This window comes from Emiliania huxleyi (genome assembly GCF_000372725.1).
Source record: "Emiliania huxleyi CCMP1516 unplaced genomic scaffold EMIHUscaffold_561, whole genome shotgun sequence".
Classification (NCBI taxonomy): domain Eukaryota; phylum Haptophyta; order Isochrysidales; family Noelaerhabdaceae; genus Emiliania; species Emiliania huxleyi.
This window is the reverse complement of record NW_005197794.1, coordinates 12,627-30,079: the sequence shown is the minus strand read 5'-3', so window position 1 is coordinate 30,079 and position 17,453 is coordinate 12,627. Positions and strand designations below refer to the sequence as shown.

The window sequence follows — 17,453 nt, the reverse complement described above, 5'->3', positions numbered from 1 at the left end:
GGGATGAGGCGGGCGCGGCGACGCTCGCGGTGGGCAGCGCGACGGGCGGCGGCAGCGCGCCCTGCGGGAACGGGCAGCCCCCGGCGGCCAGGATTGGCCTCTTTGGGGAGGGCGCCGGGCCACCGCCGCCGCCGCCGCTGCCCGCCGCGCTGGGCGCCGCCGCCGGCGCGCCGCCGCCGCCGCTGCTGCTGCCAGGCGCCGCCAGTGACGCGAGCGCCTGGACGGGAAGGTAAAGCGGGGTGGCACGGACGCGGCCGCGCCAAAGCCCTGAGCGAGGCGTGTCTGCGCGCGCCTCTGACGGCGGAGGCGATGTGGAGGAGGTATCCGAGCCCGAGGCTGAGCCGAGCTGGCCGTACGTCTTTACGCGCCGCATCTTGGCGCGCGACCGCGTCTCCTCCGTGCTCGCGCTCAGCTTGGCCTGCAGCGGGTCTGCGTGCGGCTCGACCGACGAGCCGCTGCGCCACTGCCGGTAGGTGCGCCGCAGCTCGTTTGTGCGCGCGAGGTCCGCCTCGCTGAGCACCTTGTCGGCGCGGAAGAAGATGTCCGCGAGCTGGGTGCTGTGGGTGGAGTTTGTGACCATCGCGCGCGCTTCCGGCAAGCTCACTAGCTAGCGAGCGTCCTACCAAACTCCCCCACGCGAGCAAGAATTTCTCGCCGCGTTCAGTTCAGCTGCCTCGCATGGAGCGTCCATAGACACCTCACTAGACCCCACATACGGTCTCGTCCGTGCCTCGCAGGCCGGTGAGATTGCTAGAGGTGGAGCAAGCTGCTCTAGCCTCACATGTCACTTCCTGTCGTCTGTTGTTTGAGTTGTGCCCTTGTTTGTGCCCTTGGCACCGTGGAGTGCTGGGGGGGGCGACAGGAAGGATGTGGCCCTGAGTTATGTGTACGCCGACTCAGGGTGTGTGGCAGCCAGCTGGCTGTGTGTCTTGTGAGCTTGTTTGTGTCTGTGTGTCGCTCGTGCGTGTCGTCATCATCTGTCCAGCGTCCACCCATACCGCGTTGGTGTCCAGTCCGAGCCTGGCTGTTCTTCACCTTACTACCTACCTACCTATGGAGGACGGGCCCACACGCACACACACGCTGCACACGATTGGCTCGGGAGCCGACACGAGGCACAAGACTGTCATCACCGGCTGTAGCACCGACCGGGTCTGGACTGCTTGCTGGACACACAGCACACACACAGCTCACAGGAGTCAGGTGTCAGGACAGCGTGTGTGTGTGTGTGTGTGTGTGTGTGTGTGTGTGAAAGCGCCATCGCAACTGCCATGTCGGCAGGTTGTAGGCTGGTGCTCTCGCCCCGCTGTGGCGGCGCGGACCGGTGCCGCGGCTCCGAGGCCTCCTGTGGGCCCGCGGCGGCTCGCCGTCGCGGTTCTGAACAATGGGATCGGTCCGGATTCATCCCGGCGTGCCGCCGGTGGCGCTTCTTCGCCGAAATTTTGCTCAACCTGTTTGTCGACAAAGCTGTGCCCGAGCTCCTGCTGCTCGACTGCGCGGCGGAACCGGCCCCTCGAGGACAACAAGGGGGAGGAAGAAAGTAAAGCCGGCGCACCGCCCGGGGGCGGCCGGCCTGCTCTCTAATTGTAAAATTCTGAAATTTCGAAGACTGCAACGCGGTCGTCCCATTAAACTCTCGCCGCTCGTGCGTGTGCGACGTCTTCGAAGGCACACGACGATCTACACGCTGCTGAGTATGCACCCCTCCCCTGTTTGGCGGCAGCATCGGGCTGCAGACACGCACAGGGTCTTGAGCAGCCGGAGACGGGCCGACAGCTGCGCCGAAGAGACCATATCGGTGATGCCGCGCCTCGGCCTCAACGACTTGACTAGCCTTGCCCAGCCGCTGGGTGTACGCGTCGTGCACCAATCTGGTGAGCTGCGCGTCGACACTATCGCGCTCAGTTCGACCCCAACATCGCCACCACCGGAGCCGGAGCAGTCGCCGCCGTCACTGCCACCCTCCTGAGACTTCTCATGCGGCGCGACAACCTGCCTGCAGCTGCGAGGTATGCTATCGTGCGAGGGTCTCATCGTACATCTCGGCTGCGATTGTCACGGCTGCTGCGTGGACAGCAAACCCTCACCAGGCATGCTGCCGCCGCCACCGTCAGAGTCTCTGAAATCGCCGCCGCCGCCGCCGCCGCCCTCGCCGCCGCCTCTGAAGGTTGTCGCCGAGGTAGACTGTCAAGGTTCTTTATCTCCGGCGTGCAATGCCAGTAACGGATCGGTACCCTCCAAGCCGTTTGCCGATGCCATCTACGCGGCCGTCTCGGACGCCACTCCCGAGCCGCTCAACGCCAGCACCGCGATTGAGATGAGCGTCCGCGACTCGACCCAGTTGGAGATGCAGACCACCTCTGACTCGCACACCCTCATCGAGGTTCTGCAGAGCTCCAACGGCGGGCCGTCGCGTGCAACGGCACGACGCTCTGAAATATCACAGTTGTGCCGTACAACTCGAGCAGCGTTGCGGGGCCGCCGCCCCTGAGCCCCCCGCCCTCGGACCGTCGCTGCCTCCGCCCCTGAGCCCGCCGCCCCTGGGGGCTGGGCGGCGCCTGCAGACTGCTGACTGTGGCTCCGAGATCGTGACCCACAGCCTGATCATCACGCGCGTATACTCGTACAGCGAGGGGCCAGAATTTGCACAACCCGTCGCAGACACTTCGTTGCTGGCGGTCAGGCAAGTCACAAGCAGCGACTGTGTTGACGTGAAGGAGATCGTGTCTGCCGCAAACCTGGCGATCAGCGCACAGCTTGGCCAACCGCTAGAGCGCCGACACAAGAACACGGGAGGAGATGCCTGGGAGGCCGAGATTGCACACGCGCGCGCACACACACACACACACACACTCGCAATGTGCACGCAGGTCACAGTCGTGATCGACAACGTCAACAATCCCTCTCTCACCGACGCGGATGCCTTTGAGGAGGTCGCAAATGCTCTGGCAAAAGTCGACGGCTTCCCCCTAGCGGTTCTTTTGCCCGCGCTCGACGACGGCTTGTCGCCCGATGCCGCCGCCGCTGCGGGAAAAGCGGCAGGCGACGCGATCATCGCCGGCAAGTCGCCAGAGGAGGCAGCTGAGGCTGGCGAGGCGGCTGGCAGGGCGGCCCAGAAGGCGCTCGACGATGGCCTGCGCCGGATGCGGCCAGAGCTGCAGGCGAGGCTGCAGGCGAGGCCATTCTTGCGGGCAAGTCGCCCGAGGAGGCAGCCGCCGCGGGGGAGGCTGCCGGCGAGGCGGCCCAGAAGGCGCTCGACGACGGCCTGTCGCGGGATGCTGCCGAGGCGGCAGGTGAGTCGGCGGGCGACGCGATCATCGCCGGTAAGAGCCCCGAAGTGGCGGCTGCTGCAGGAGATGCTGCCGGTAAGGCGGCTCAGAAGGTGCTCGATGACGGCTTGTCACCCGATGCGGTGGATGCGGCGGATGCGGCGGGCAAGGCGGCAGGCGACGCAATCACGCCGGCAAGTCGCCCGCGGGGGCAGCTGCGGCCGGCGAGGCGGCGGGCAAGACGGCTCAGGTGGCTCTTGACGCCGACCTCTCGCCTGAGGCAGCTGCGCGACGGGCCCAGCGACGGCCGAAGGATGACTGGCCAGACAGGCTCGCTCCGCTACATGGCGCCCGAGGTACGTCCTAGCGCGGACGGGGGGCACACGCACTCGCGGAGCACACACACCGGGAATCGCACACGAGGGCGGTGTGTGCGTTCTCAGGGGGAAAGGCTTCACCGCAGACATAAGCGCTTCAGGTCGCGCTCTGCAAGCCACACGGCGGACGTCTTCTCGTGGGCGTCGCTTCTCTACGAGATGGCGGCGCACAAGAAGCTGTACTATGCGATGGACGCGCAGGCCTACATCTCGCAGGTCTGCAACGGCGGGCACCGTTGCCAGCTGCCCGCTGCTATCAAGGCCATCCCCGACGGGGCGGCGCTCCTCTCGGCCTGCTGTGAACAGCGTCTCTTCACAGCTCGCGGCCGTGAACAGGCCATCCCCGAGGGGGGGGGGGGCTCCTCTCGGCCTGCTGTGAACAGCGTCTCTTCACAGCTCGCGGCCGTGAACAGGCCATCCCCGACGTGGCGGCGCTCCTCTCGGCCTGCTGGTCGACCTCCCCGTCTCAGCGCCCAGACTTCGCGCAAGTCGTGCCGGTGCTCGAGACGGCGCTCGCCGCTCTGCCCGCCGCAGCGGACGCGCAGCAGGAGGGCGCGGCCGGCGCCAAGGAGGGCTGCAGCTGCGTCTTGGCATAGGCGCGGGGCGTGACCGCACGAGTTGGGGCAGTTCCGCTGCTTCTGGCTGTTTAGTGTTTTGTGTACTGTCTCGGACGTTTTCGCATGAAGGCCACCGCCGCGTTCGCTATCTCTACGCTCTCTCATTCTCTCACTCTCTGTCACATTACAGCACATATGTGCATGGACATGTGGTCATGACTCACGTGTGGACCCAGAAGCAGTATGCAGTAAAGCCGTACGTACCACGAGCCGACCAATATCTCAATACTCAAAAACCGCGTGGGACGTTCACGAGAAAAGGGCCTGCGCGCCACAACCACTCAGTGTCACTGCACCGACCGCCCTGGAGCGGGTATGGCAACTGGCTACTGGGACTGCAGTAGCTGGTTGAGCAACCCGCCAGGAACAAGTAGAGCCGCAAAGGAGGGGCGCCCTGCAGGGCTCTCATGCCAGCACCGCCGAAGCAGCTCGTGCGCATCCGCCTGGATCGTTAAGAGTGATGGACGGTCCTTGGGCCCTTGGGCCCTTCGGCCCCTCGGCCAAGCGTTCGTGTGGCTCGGCTCCAGGATCTCCCAGCACGTGATGGCGTACGAGTACACGTCGGCGCATTTACGGTAGTCAACACCCTGGAGAGCCTCCGGAGCCATGTAGTATGCCGACCCTGGCATATTGCTCATCATGTTCGCCTCCTGGCGCGCCTGGCCAAAATCGCCGAGCCGGATGCTCAGGTCCGCGTGCACCATCACGTTGTCGGGCTTGAGGTCGCGGTGCGTGATACCGAGCATGTGTAAGTGCTTCATCGCCTCCGCGATCTGCCGCATGAAGGAGAGCGCGTGGGCCGGGAGCACACTGCAGCTACAGTCGTCGGACTCGAACACGTCCGCGATTGAGCGACGCTCGCAGAGCTCGGTGACCATGATCATGTGGCGGTCGCTGTCCTCGTAGGTGCCGAACACCTTTAGCACGTACTCACTCTGGCAGTGGTTGAGCAAGCGCGCCTCGTCGTGGAACTCAGAGCTGCGAGTGTTCTCCCTCTTGAGTGCGATCGGCGTCCCTGCCTTTAGCCCGTGAATACGGCGCCGCAAGCTGCCCTTGTAGACGACGCCGTGGGCGCCTCTGCCGAGCACCTCCGCCGTCCTAGTGATGGACTCGGGGCTGAGCCTCCTCACGCGCCACGCCTCATCGCTGCGCTGTTCCATCGCCTGCATATCGGCCCTGTTCTGATCCGCTACCGCGGCTGCGTGGCGCCGCGGGCGAGCTCTCTGGCCGGCAACGTCGAGCGTCGGCGGTGGCGGGGGCGGCATCAGCGACTGCGGCGGCGCGAGCTCGCTCTGTCTTCGCTCCGCGTCGCCGCTGCCCTGCTGCGTTGCCGTCGCCAAAGGTGGAGCGGTAATGGCGGTGGCGGGCGCGTTGACGGCGGCGGCGACGGCGGAGTCTGCGGTGGAGGGGGCCTTGAGCCAATCGGTCGCGACACGGGGTCGCGCGGCGGCTTGCGTGGCGTTGCGACCGCCGCCGTTGCGACCGCCCCTGGCGCCGCCCCTATGCGAGCGAGCAATAGAGATATAGAACCACATGCGAATGGGTTACAGCCAACGGCCCAATGCGGCGCTCACATGCCGAGCTTGTGCGCCTGGAACTCGCGCAGCTTGTAGAGCGGGTGGCGGAGGTGCCAGCCACCCTTTAAATCGTCGTGGTCGCGCACGGCGGCGTTCCCCTCGGCGTGCAGCGCGTCGAGGATATTGGCGACGTCCGAGGAGAGAGTGACGGGGATGCCGGCGAGAAAGTTGCCGACGCCCGGTCCGAAATTGACGCCTTTGCCAGCGACGAGGGGCGTGAGGTGCTTCATCACTTGCTGCGCGTTCTTGTGGGAGAGCTTGCCGCGAAAGTACGCCTCGAACTCGCCGAGCCACCCCTCCTCCTCCTCGCGGAGAGAGGTGCGCTGCTCCTCTGTGATTGGAGACCAGCCGAGGTGCGGGGAACGGTGTGGGGAGCGCGGCTTCTTCCGCTCGCTGGCGCCGCCCCGCTTCTTGCTGCTGCTCGGCGCGGGCGAAGGCCTCGACGGCGCCTGAGCGGGCGGGAGAAGGACAAGCGTCGGGTGTGGTGGTGTGGGAGGGGCGCGGGCAGGGTTCGGGACGGGCGAGCAGGCAGCGGCGACACCTCTGCCACCACGGCATCTGCCGCCGCGATCGCTGCACTCCCCTCCATCTGAGGCGCCTCCGCAGCCGCCATTGCCGCCGCCGCCGCCGCCGCCACCGCCTCGTCCTCTATCGCCTCAGCAGCCTCTAGCGCCACGCTGAAAGCGTCGCCCGTCGGGCTCACGTAGCTCCACAGCCCGCTCTTGGCGCCGCCGCGGTAGTGCTCGCGGATGCGCCAGCCGCGGTCGAAGGAGCCCGCCCCCAGCTTACGGTCGGTGGTCGCGCGGTCGCGCTCAACCGGCGGCTCCATCACCGCCGCCGCCTCCGCAAAGTCGCCCTCGAACTCCTCGCGATCGCGCTTGCGCGCCGCGCCACCCGAGCCTTTCGAGGCGAGCCTGCTCCGAGCCCGCTCTAGAAAGCCGAGCAGGCTGGGGCGGCAGCGCTTGTGGGCGAGAACCAGGTCCACCGCCTCGTACCAGCGCTGGAGTGTGCGCATCTTTGCCGGCGGGAGGCGGAGGACGACGGTGTCGGTGAAAAAGGCGGAGGCGTCGAACTTCGCGGTGGTTGGTACCGTGACGTGGGCGAGGGCGGAGCAGCTCGAGAAGGCGTGCCAACCGATGGAGGTGAGGCCGGCGGGCAGGCTGATGGAGGCGAGGGAGGAACAGCGGCAGAAGGCTAAGTCGCCGATGGATCTGAGGCGACCGGGGAGGTTGACGGAGGAGAGGGCGGAGCAGTCGGCGAAGGCGCAGAAGCCGATGGAGGTGAGGCCGGCGGGGAAGGCGACACGGGCGAGGGCGGAGCAGCCGTCGAAGGCTTGCTGGCCGATGGAGGTGAGGCTGGCGGGGAGGTTGACGGAGGCGAGGGCGGAGCAGTCGGCGAAGGCCCATCTGCCGATGGAGGTGAGGCCGGCGGGGAGGTTGACGGAGGAGAGGGCGGAGCAGTCGTAGAAGGCGAGGCTGCCGATGGAGGTGAGGCCGGCGGGGAGGTTGATGGAGGAGAGGGCGGAGCAGTGGGCGAAGGCGCCGTCGCCGATGGAGGTGAGGCTGTCGGGGAGGGCGATGGAGCGGATGGAGGTGCAGCGGTAGAAGGCGCCGTCGCCGATGGAGGTGAGGCCGGCGGGGAGGTTGACGGAGGAGAGGGCGGAGCAGCGGCTGAAGGCGCGGAACGCCCAGTCCGGCAGGTGTGTCATGCCGTCGGGAAGCACCGCGTGCCCGTCGGCGACGACGATCTGCCAGCCGCCCACGTCCAAAGTCTCGGAGCCGGGCGGCGGTGTGGTGTCGCTCGGCGGCGGCATGTCTGTGTCGTAACGAAGTAAAAAGAATTTTAGCCCACACAGGCACGCCATCCCTGCCGCCTCTGTCAGTGTGCCCGTGGTAGTGAGAGACTGCTGGTGAGAAGCCGGAGGAAGGTCGCTAGTCGAGAGAGATCGCCAGTGGAAGGCAAGGCTAGTCTGCCACCCTCCTGAGACTTCTCATGCGGCGCGACAACCTGCCTGCAGCTGCGAGGTATACCTCTGCTCGTCTACTTCAATAAATATTACAATTCCATCCGCGACCGCTGCATCAAGCTCTGGGGCGTCTACCGCGCCCGGGCCAAGCATGTCGACTTTGGGATGGTCAACAGCTACAACCTTGGGTACTACCGTCCGGCCGGCCTCCCGCTCGTTAGCAAGATGCCGCCCGTCTCCGACCTCTACTCTGAGCAGAGCACTTCTCCAGTCCCTAAACAGGGCACGCTCGCTCAGATTGCGTCGCACGAGCGGTGGCTTCGCTGCCTCGCCGCCTGTGAGCGGCTGGATGCTGAGATGGACGACCCCGACGGCGTCAAACATCGGGAGGCGTCACGCTTCATCGCCGTCTCTCAGTTCGCCTCGGGAGCGTGGCTTGACCTCTGCCCCGACGGCCGGCACTCCTCCAAAATCACCTCCGAGTTTTTTGCGACGGCGCTGCAGCGCCGCCACGGCTACTACATTTCCTGCGACCGCAAGGAGGCGGCTGGTGAGGACAGTCACCATCGGTATTCGGAAGGGCGACCAGCTTGCAAACGGATCGAAGGACATTCCGTGCGAGCACAACATTCGTCACAGCGGCACCATGTATGCGGCGGCCAACATGGTCCGTGCACGAGCCTGCGGCAAGCTCGTGCTCGGTGACAAGGCGAACCCTCAGACGACTTTTCATCTCAATGAGGGGCACGTCACCGACATGTGTGAGATCGGCGGCCGGGGGGACCTGCAGTCCCAGCGCGGTGTCCACTACGAAGTCAAGGTGCCAGCGCCCTCACAAAGACCAGGCAAGCTGGGCAGGGCTCGGCGGCACACGGCGGATGCTGTGCTTCACTGGGCCACAAATTTGGTTTCGGCGGCACCCTCGACCAAACCTTGCTCAAGGTTCTTGGGTGTAAAGAGCGCGGCCACAAGTCACAGGGCCCGCTCGTCCGTGCGACCGGCAAAGGATGGGTCAAAGAGCACAAGGGACCAGTACTCCGACGCGCCATGTCAAGAACGGAATCGTCAAAATTTGTCTCGTCGAAAGCCAGGGCGGCATCGCGCCGCCGACCAAGAGAATCATCTTCAACTTCGCCAAAGAGGTCGGCAGCCCGAGCGCCGTCGACCGCACCGACTACGCTCTACGGCACAGCCTCCGGCAGCGCCCGGGGCTTCGCCCAGCACCACTCGCAACAGCTCTCGCGCGCCGCCGTCTGTGGCGATGCGCAAAACATCAACAACGCTGCTCGCAACATGCGTGTCGCGCACTCATTCATGACCGGTCTCAATGCCCCCCCCCCCCCCCCCTGCGCGCGGGCCTTCTAAGCCCGCGGGTAGTCTCCCCCCATCCCCAGGGCCTCCAGGGCTCGCGCCTCAACCACTCACAGACCATAAATAAATAAATAAAAACGGACACCTCTCTACTCTCTGTGAGGTGGGTAAAAAGGAACAGGTCCCCGCCCTTGCGATCTTTGTGCAGGGTTCTTTGTGGGTGTGGTCGGCGACTAGCCGGGGTCGTCCTCTCCGATGGGGGACTAGCACTAGCCGTCTTCCACATGGTCCCTCGGGTCCCTGCTGCTCCTAATCTCTTCGTACATCCTCCTGCTGATCTCCGCAAAGTCCTGCTCCCTCCCTCGTCTCGCCCTGCACGTCTGCTCCGCCTCACCGTCTTCTGCCCTGCGTCGTCTGGCGACGGGTCCTCCATAGTCGGTCGAGGTCGCCGCCCTCCTCGCGCCTCTTCCCAACGTTCCCTCGGCGGCTGATGCCGTCCGCTCCGGCTCCCCAGTCCCCGGGTCTGCCCTGCTCTCGTCTGCGCTAGTTTCCGCTTCGTCACCACCGGCGTCTCTCCTCTTCCTTCTCCCCTTCTTGTATGCTTTGTACATCGCGTCGATTCCTTTTCGCGTGAGCACCACCCTGAAGCTCGCCCAGCAGCGGAACCGCTCCCTAAGTCGAAGCAGCATCATCAGTCTCACCCACTTCGCTCGCTGCCCACTGTCTCCGCTCCCTCCCGCTTGAGCTGCCGTCGCGGCCCTCGTTCGTCCCACTGGCTGTTGGCCCGTCCCTGCGTTGCCTGCGTTTCCCTCCTCCTCCGCGACTCCCTCAAGGCCGGCCGAGCCTCTTTCCACCCAGTGAAGAGCTTCCTCAGCCACTCGATGTGTTCCTCTCTCTTCATTATGCGCGCCGTAGCCTCATCATTGAGCTGGATCCACCTCTGCACCGCTCCCGTCGCCGCCTCGGCCACGACTTGCAAGTTCCTCGTGACCCCGGCGCCAAGGTCCCTCCGGCTCTTCTCCGAGAGATCATCTACCAGCGCCGGCAGCACCCCCCCGACGGCTCGGGCTAGTGCATCGTACCCGTCCTCATCCAGCACCCTATAGCGTGAGCCCTTCAGCGCAGCGACATGCGCTATCCTCAGCGGCTTCAGCGTATCCTTGGAGTCGGGTGCCGCCTGGGCTACTTTGCTGATCGCCGTCCCCGTCTGCGCTCGCGCTACCCTGAGGAACCATCTGGCCTGCTCCCTATTCCCCAGGCAGGCGCCGCTAAGCACGTGCGCCATTGTCGCTCTAGGCGGGTTCTCATCTTCCTCGGTCCATTGCTGCGCGGCTTTCCGCACGATCGGACACAGCGGGTCTCTAGTGCCGCCCTCCTCGCCGCGTCCCTCGCGGCCTTACAGACGACACGAGGCAGCCCCTGAGTTCGCTCCTCGTGGCGGCGCCCGGGGTCTCTCTCCCCGCCTCTCCCCGCATAATCCTCTTGTGGTGCGCTCTGTGTGGCACCCCCGCCTGCTGCCGCACACGCGCTCCCATGACTGTCTTTGTCACCACGTTGTGATCATCCACGTCGGCGAATTCAATCTCGCGCTCGCCGTGCTGATCCTTGATCCGCTGGCGCTTGTCCCATTTGTGTTTCGTCGTTCCCCTGACCACATCGCTCCACAGCGGCCCCGTCACCCCTGCCGTGTGCGACCCCACCGTGAGCCCCTCGCCGAGCCGTCCTCGCACCCACTCGCTCGTGTGGCCGCGTGTGGCGTAATAGGTCCTCCGGTCCAGTACCTCCCGCCCCCAGCCACTCTCTGTCTGCCGTCCTCCGGCGGTCCGTGTATAGGCACGGGCGTGTCCTCACCGCTCCCCGAAACAATGACCGCTGTGGCATCCTCAATCTCGCTGGCCCCCATGTATGCCGTCGCCGCGGCGTCGGCGTAGGCGTTGCTAGCGCACCCCGCGTGGCTCGGTACCCACAGGAACGTGACAGATTCGAGCTGGGCGCGATATCTAACATCCCTCTAACATCCCTCCCACTCTCGGAGCCCCTCGAGCTCACAGACCAGCGCACAGCGCCATAGGACGTATTTTCTTCTCAACAACAAGGCTGTGAACTGGTAGCATCTTTTGTCAATCGCGTGGGTTCGCGTCCCCAGCGCGTGGTCGAAAGACGAAACGTCACAGCGTGCTCGTTCGTGAGAGGACCGCCAAGCACTCTGTCCAAATGGGAATGGCCGCTCTTGTCATCGCACATGACAAGCGTTCTGTTGGGCATGCGTACACACAATCTCAAAACAATCCTTGTTCTTTTGCGCGAGCGTGCTACACTAACTAAGTGTGACACGTATTGTCGATATCGTATTACCCGGCGCGCTCGCACATCAGCTCGTGGCCTTCACCCGCTCCCACGTGGACGAGAGGAGCTCATCCGACTCAGCACAGCCGATGGCCACCGAGCGTCCCTTGTCAGACGTGCCGACATAGTAGAGCCTCCACCGACCGCTGCCAGGGAGCTGGGTGACCCATGGCGTCCCCACGTTCCCGTTATCCCACGCCCGTCGCTCTCCTTGGGCGCCCCTTCGAAAATCGGGCCGCCGGGCTCGGGACCGACGCCCTCGACCTTGGTCCAGGCCAGGCCGTCGACGGAGGTGGCGAGGCCGAGGCGATGGCGTCCGTCGCCGCCCACGCCCTCGTACACCATCACCAGCCCACCCTGGCCGTCCGGTGCGTGGACCACGTGGCGCGTGCCAATCCCGCTCTCGTCCCACGAGCCCGGGCCTCCGCCGCACAGGACCGGGCCGTCGCCCGCCTTCTCATACGGCCCAAGCGCATGGCCCGCCGTCGAGCGCGCGGCGCCCACCGCCCACCTTGGCCCCTCCGCTCCGCCCGTCCCCGGCGGCTGCAGGGCGTGGTACGTCATCAGCCACTCGCCGTCGGGCTGGGCGGGGTCGAGAGAGCGGGGGTTTAGGGGGCGGTAGGCGGGGCGTCGCGCGCCCCGCCGCGGCCGCTCCGGGGCGTCCCCACACATCCGACCGGAGCGACCGGCCGGCCCCCTGCGCACACCCCTAGCCACCCCTACGCCTAAGCCGCCCCCGGGACCCCCCACCCACCCGCCCAGCACCACCCACCACCACGCCCCCCTCCCACCCTTTCATGTTTCAGTGATCAGTGGTCGTCGGCACATTCCTTGTCGGCCGTGGTCGGGCCGCCCGCCGGGGTGAGCATCGCCACGACCGTCTGGTCCACGACCGCCTTCGGGCCGCCGATGAGCGCCGCGTTGAAGTCGTTCATGCTGCACACCGCCTTGTAGTAGTGCCCGAGCGCCGAGCAGCCGTCGGGGTCTGTGGCGCCCTTGTCCGCGCCGAGGGCGAGCAGGTGGGAGATCATGCTCGAGTCGTGCGTCCGCTGGTGGAGCGACAGCTTCCGGAGCGCGCCCTGCGCAGCGATCATCAGCGGCGTGCAGCCGTGCTCGTCTTCGGAGTTGATGTCGGCGCCGCGCGCGAGGAGCGGCTGGATCAGCTCTGTCGTGCCGTTCGCCGCGCAGCACTGCAAGACCGCCGCGCGAGTGAGGTCGGCGCCCCCCGCCACGGCGGCGTCGATCTGCGCAAGCTGCGACGCGGCGGTCTGCTTCTCGGACGAGCTCTTGATGAGGGCGCGGAGCAGCCGTTCATCCTCGGCCGTCTTGGTGCCAGAGGCCGAGGCGGAGGCTGACGCGCCCGGGCCACCGGCCGCGGGCGTGAGGCGCAGCGGCACGGCAAGCGCGGCCTCGTGCGACATGGGCGGCGCGCGGCGTAGCATATCCTTGGTGATGTACAGCCAGCCGCCGTCCTTGTGCTTGGCCTCCGCGAAGCCGGCCCGAAGAAACTGCCGGCAGTCCGCGGCCATGCGGGCGTGGATCTTGGCGACGCGCGCGGCCCTGTCCGCGGGAGTCTCCATGTGCGCCCCCCGCCCCATCTGCGCATGCATGCGCTCCATCGCCTCCGCCCGATCCTGTGACTTCTCTGCCGGAGTCAGGCTCGCCGAGCTGTCGGCAATGTACGCAGCGACGCTCCAACGACCCGACACCTCCGCGCACGAAAGGAGGGCCTTGATGGCTGCGGAACCGATGTCGGTGGCGCCGTTGACGCGATGCTCTGCCGAGATCTCGAACGTCGCAAGGTAGAGGAAGCCACCGCGCTTCGCGCTCGCGTCGCTCTTGAGAGCGGTGTAGCGGGGCTGGCCACTGCTGCCAAAGAAGAGGCAGCCGATCTCCTGGAGCTCGCCGCTCTCCGCGTCGCACGCGCTGTGGAAGCACGAGCCGGCCATGCTGCGATTGACGAGTACCGCGGAAAGCGACCCCGCCGGAGCCCCATTGACCAGGATCTTCGCTCCAAAGTGGCGGGTGCACTCATAGTCGCCCCGGTGTCCGAGCGGGTCGTCGTCGTCGTCTTCGTAGCTTTCGTCATCGTCGTCCTTGGGATCGATCTCGATCGTGACGGCGGGCGGCGGGCCTTCACCACAGCCCGTGACTTTGGCGCGCTTGGCCGGCGGCATGGGAGCGCGTCGGAGGTGCGTCCTGGGAGGGGCGAAAGCTTCTCGCCCCACACGTCTCGCCGCAAAACTGACCACCCTCGCCCTGCGGCCCCTGCGCACCGAGCCTCTTTTACCGGCATGTGTCGGCGCAGCACTGCTGGCTCTCGGTCGCCAGTCGTGCTCTCGCTGCCTGCCGGTGCTGATTCCCGCGCGGCGGCTCGAGCGCAAATCGGCCGCCAAAGTCCAACAATGTGCCCTGTAGGTGACCTTGCTGGTAGAGCACCGACCGTCCGCTGGCGGCGGCCAGGGCTCGGCACGGATAGATCGGTGCGCGCTATGAGGTAGAAGTCTATCTGCGGCACCGCCTGACGCCCTCACAGCCCCAGGTGTTCTGCGGCTCCATCAGACCTCCGAGCGGCGTAACAAAGGATACAGGCACTCCAGCCTGGAGACATCGACGTCAAGCTGTGCATGGCGGTGGCTAGACCACTGTTATTGACTGTGACGCCTGGATGCATGAAGATTGCCGCGGATTCGGAGCTGCTCGTCTCCGTAGCGGCCTTGCGTGATCCGTGACAGTGGTGCAGACAATGCTAGAAGACGCTCCTTGACGGGTCTCTGTGGACGAAGGCCTCCAGCTTGGTTGGGGCTGCTCCAGGCAGCCCTGTCACACACAACTCCTCTTGTCCCCTTGACCAGCGCATTTGGCCCATAGTTCACACTTTGTTCTTCTCCGAGCGCACTCAACCCGACCCGGGCATGTATCAGTCCTCACCACCCTCAGACCGTGTAGGCGATGTGCGTGACTCTGTCTGTCCTTCATATGGACCATCACGACCCAGGTGATGTGTGTACAAGTCATTGTACGCACAGTTGGCATTGCATTGTCAACATTATCGCGTCGGGCCGAGTACGAGCTTCCCCGCTCCCGCTCCCGCGGCTGCTGCTTCGGGACGGCGCCGCGGACGACTTCAATGGACCTCTAAGTAAATTAGATAAGTAAGTATATAAATTACCCACACCTACATATAAAATTACCCACACCTACATATAAAATTACCCACACCTACATATAAAATCCCCAACGCATAGACACGGCCGGAGACGGGTCAGTCGTAGGCTACTCATGTGTCCTCGATGGATGGGAGTCTGGGCGCGAACGATTGGACAGAAATTGAGCTAAAAAAGCGCGCGTATCCCGTCGTCACGCTCGACTCCGCGGCGCTCCAGGGCCAGATCGCGGTCGAATCTGGCGATTCGGCTCCAATCGCTGGCTGCTCCGGACCGGTCCCGATGGTGTGGGCACCGCGAGCGCCGAGCGGCGGTCTCGGCGGAATCGGCACCGTCGGCGCGCTCTGGATCGTTCTTTCTGGCACTCCTCGCTATCTCGTGGTCAAGCTCAAGGCGCAGTGGCTCAGGCTCGAGCAACGCGAGTGCGAGGAGTGCCAGAGGTGAGGCCATGGAGGTGAGGCCGAGCCCGCCGAGCTTGACCGGGAGGCGCGCCTGCCGCAGCGCACGCTCGCACTGCGCCGGCGAGCCCGCCTCGGAGCCGACGATGCGGTGGAAGGCCGAGGCGATGAGCCGGTCGTGCTCCTGCGCCGCCTCGATGGTCATGGACGGCGGCATGGTGCGCAGGAAGTAGACGTCCTGGCCCCTCGAGTCTATCGAGCTCCCCTCGCGCAAGGACGAGTCTTCTGACTCCCACTCCGATCATTTGCCTCCAGGTCATGTTGTTGCTCAGGTCCACTCTCTCTTCGAACACTCGTGCCTCTACGGATGATGCCGGCGCTGGGGTCCCCTTCGGATGCATCGTGACATCTGACAACTGGATTTCCACTGGTTCGTCCTCCTCGGAGTCATCTTCCCCGTCCTCCAGAAAGAAAGAAAAGACAACCCAAGGGAGGGATGGGAGAACGGCACGCCGTCCTCCTTCCTCTGGCTGGATGCGGCGATTTCTTTGTTTCCACGATGGTGTCCTCGACGTCTGCGCCGCCGCCAAGCAACGCCGCCAGCTCCGAGACTTTGGACGTGGGCGGCTGGCAGGTCGTCGTCACCGACGGGCACGCGGTCCTGCCCAAAGGCATGACGCACTTGCCAGACGGGACGTTTCAGCTCCGCACCTCTCTCGTCTCGGTTGCCTTTCCGCGCAGCCTCGCCTCCATCGGCGACGGCGCCTTCTACCGTTGCACCTCGCTCGTCTCCGTCGACCTCCCCGCCAGCCTCACCTCCATCCGCCCCCATGCTTTCCGCGGCTGCTCCTCCCTCGCCCACGTCGCCTTCCCCGCCGGCCTCACCTCCATCGGCGACAACGCCTACAATGGTTGCACCTCTCTCGCCTCCGTCACCTTCCCTGCCGGTCTCACCTCCATCGGAGTCTACGCCTTCTGCGCCTGCCCCTCCATGACCCGCGTCACCGTGCCAACCACCCTCACCTCCATCGGCCACGGCGCCTTCCGCGACTGCCCGCTCACCCGCGTCACCGTGCCAGACACCGCAACCGTCGGCTACGCCGCCTTCCCGCCCGCCACCACCGTTCTCCGCCTCCCTCCCAAGAGGATGCGCGACCTGCAGCGCTGGTACGAGGCGGTGGCCGGGGCTCTGGCCTACAAGCGCTGCCGCCCCGGCCTTGTCCTCTGGCTGGAGCGAGCCAACATCAGGCTCGGCTCTTACGGCCCGGGCGGCGCGGCGCGCCAGCGCGACCTCGAGGAGTTCGAGGGCGATTTTGCGCCGCTTGTAGAGTGACAGGCGTGATTGAAACCGCCGGCGCTGCGGCTGGAGCTCCTCCTCCTGTTAGTCCTGAGGAGGAGCGTGTGTACGAGACCGGAGAATCTTTCGAGTACGGCTCTACTTGGAGACATATTGCGAGTGTTTCGCGCGAGCGTGAGAAGCAACTTTCGCGCCAACGTTTGGCGTTTTTCTTCGAAAAAGGGGAAAAAAAGTTATGGGTGGGTCGAGGACAGACGCGTCCCGACCTCTTTCACTTTCTCAACGCGAGAATAAATAAATAAATAAAACGGACACCTCTACTAGGAGATGGGTAAAAAGGAACAGGTCCCCGCCCTGCGGTCTTTGTGCAGGGTTCTTTGTGGGTGTGGTCGGCGACTAGCCGGGGTCGTCCTCCCGATGGGGGACTAGCACTAGCCGTCTTCCACATGGTCCCTCGGGTCCCTGCTGCTCCTAATCTCGTCGTACATCCTCCTGCTGATCTCCGCAACATCCTGCTCCCTCCCTCGTCTCGCCCTGCGCGTCTGCTCCGCCTCCCCGTCGTCCGCCCTGCGTCGTCTGGTGACGGGTCCTCCATAGTCGGTTGAGGTCGCCGCCCTCCTCGTGCCTCTTCCCAACGTTTCCTCGGCAGCCGATGCCGTCTGCTCCGACTCCGCCGTCCCCGGGTCTGCCCTGCCCTCGTCTGCGCTAGCTTCTGTTTCGTCATCACTGATGTCCGTCCTCTTCTTTCTCCTCTTGTTGTATGCTTTGTACATCGCGTCGATTCCTTTTCGCGTGAGCACCAGCCTGAAGCCCGCCCAGCAGCTGAACCGCTCCCTAAGTCGAAGGAGCATCATCAGTCTCACCCACTTCGCTCGCTGCCGACTGTCTCCGCTCCCTCCCGCTTGGGCCGCCGTCGCGTCCCTCGTTCGTCCCACTGGCTGTTGGCCTGTCCCCTCGTTACCTCTGTTATCCCTCCTCCTCCGCGACTCCCTCAAGGCTGACCGGGCCTCCTTCCACCCTGCGAAGAGCTTCCTCAGCCACTCAATGTGTTCCTCTCTCTTCATTATGCGCGCGGTAGCCTCATCGTTGAGCTGGATCCACCTCTGCACCGCTCCCGTCGCCGCCTCG

General features: G+C 65.4%; 7 protein-coding genes across 7 annotated transcripts in view; 2 read left to right on the top strand and 5 right to left on the bottom strand.

The window, feature by feature from the left end:
• EMIHUDRAFT_459627 (hypothetical protein) overlaps nt 1–580 on the bottom strand; it is a gene marked incomplete at its 5' end in the record, with an annotated part of 5,738 nt that extends 5,158 nt beyond the window's left edge. Inside the window, one exon of the mRNA XM_005765165.1 lies at nt 247–580. Within this exon, the coding sequence (XP_005765222.1) occupies nt 247–580 (334 nt within the window). The remainder of the gene's footprint in view (nt 1–246) is intronic.
• A 2,278-nt stretch (nt 581–2,858) lies between these two features.
• Nucleotides 2,859–4,242, top strand: EMIHUDRAFT_247251 (hypothetical protein; the record flags this gene model as incomplete). The annotated part of the gene is made up of 4 exons (XM_005765164.1): nt 2,859–3,195; nt 3,294–3,625; nt 3,713–3,862; nt 4,060–4,242. The coding sequence occupies 4 exons, from the start codon at nt 2,859–2,861 to the stop codon at nt 4,240–4,242; spliced, it is 1,002 nt and encodes a 333-aa protein (XP_005765221.1).
• A 545-nt stretch (nt 4,243–4,787) lies between these two features.
• EMIHUDRAFT_58133 (hypothetical protein) lies at nt 4,788–5,054 on the bottom strand (the record flags this gene model as incomplete). The annotated part of the gene is made up of 1 exon (XM_005765163.1): nt 4,788–5,054. A coding segment is annotated over one exon (267 nt), but the record flags the coding sequence as incomplete, so codon positions are not given.
• Nucleotides 5,055–5,833: 779 nt separating this feature from the next.
• Nucleotides 5,834–6,624, bottom strand: EMIHUDRAFT_371219 (hypothetical protein; the record flags this gene model as incomplete). Its single annotated transcript, XM_005765162.1, has 2 exons — nt 5,834–6,289; nt 6,382–6,624. Coding segments are annotated over 2 exons (699 nt in total), but the record flags the coding sequence as incomplete, so codon positions are not given.
• A 294-nt stretch (nt 6,625–6,918) lies between these two features.
• On the bottom strand, nt 6,919–7,548 carry EMIHUDRAFT_76628 (hypothetical protein; the record flags this gene model as incomplete). Its single annotated transcript, XM_005765161.1, has 1 exon — nt 6,919–7,548. A coding segment is annotated over one exon (630 nt), but the record flags the coding sequence as incomplete, so codon positions are not given.
• A 3,940-nt stretch (nt 7,549–11,488) lies between these two features.
• Nucleotides 11,489–12,027, bottom strand: EMIHUDRAFT_247247 (hypothetical protein; the record flags this gene model as incomplete). Its single annotated transcript, XM_005765160.1, has 2 exons — nt 11,489–11,597; nt 11,645–12,027. The coding sequence occupies 2 exons, from the start codon at nt 12,025–12,027 to the stop codon at nt 11,489–11,491; spliced, it is 492 nt and encodes a 163-aa protein (XP_005765217.1).
• Nucleotides 12,028–15,701: 3,674 nt separating this feature from the next.
• EMIHUDRAFT_76625 (hypothetical protein) lies at nt 15,702–16,361 on the top strand (the record flags this gene model as incomplete). Its single annotated transcript, XM_005765159.1, has 1 exon — nt 15,702–16,361. One exon carries the CDS (start codon nt 15,702–15,704, stop codon nt 16,359–16,361), a length of 660 nt encoding a protein of 219 aa, XP_005765216.1.
• Nucleotides 16,362–17,453: the final 1,092 nt, after the last annotated feature.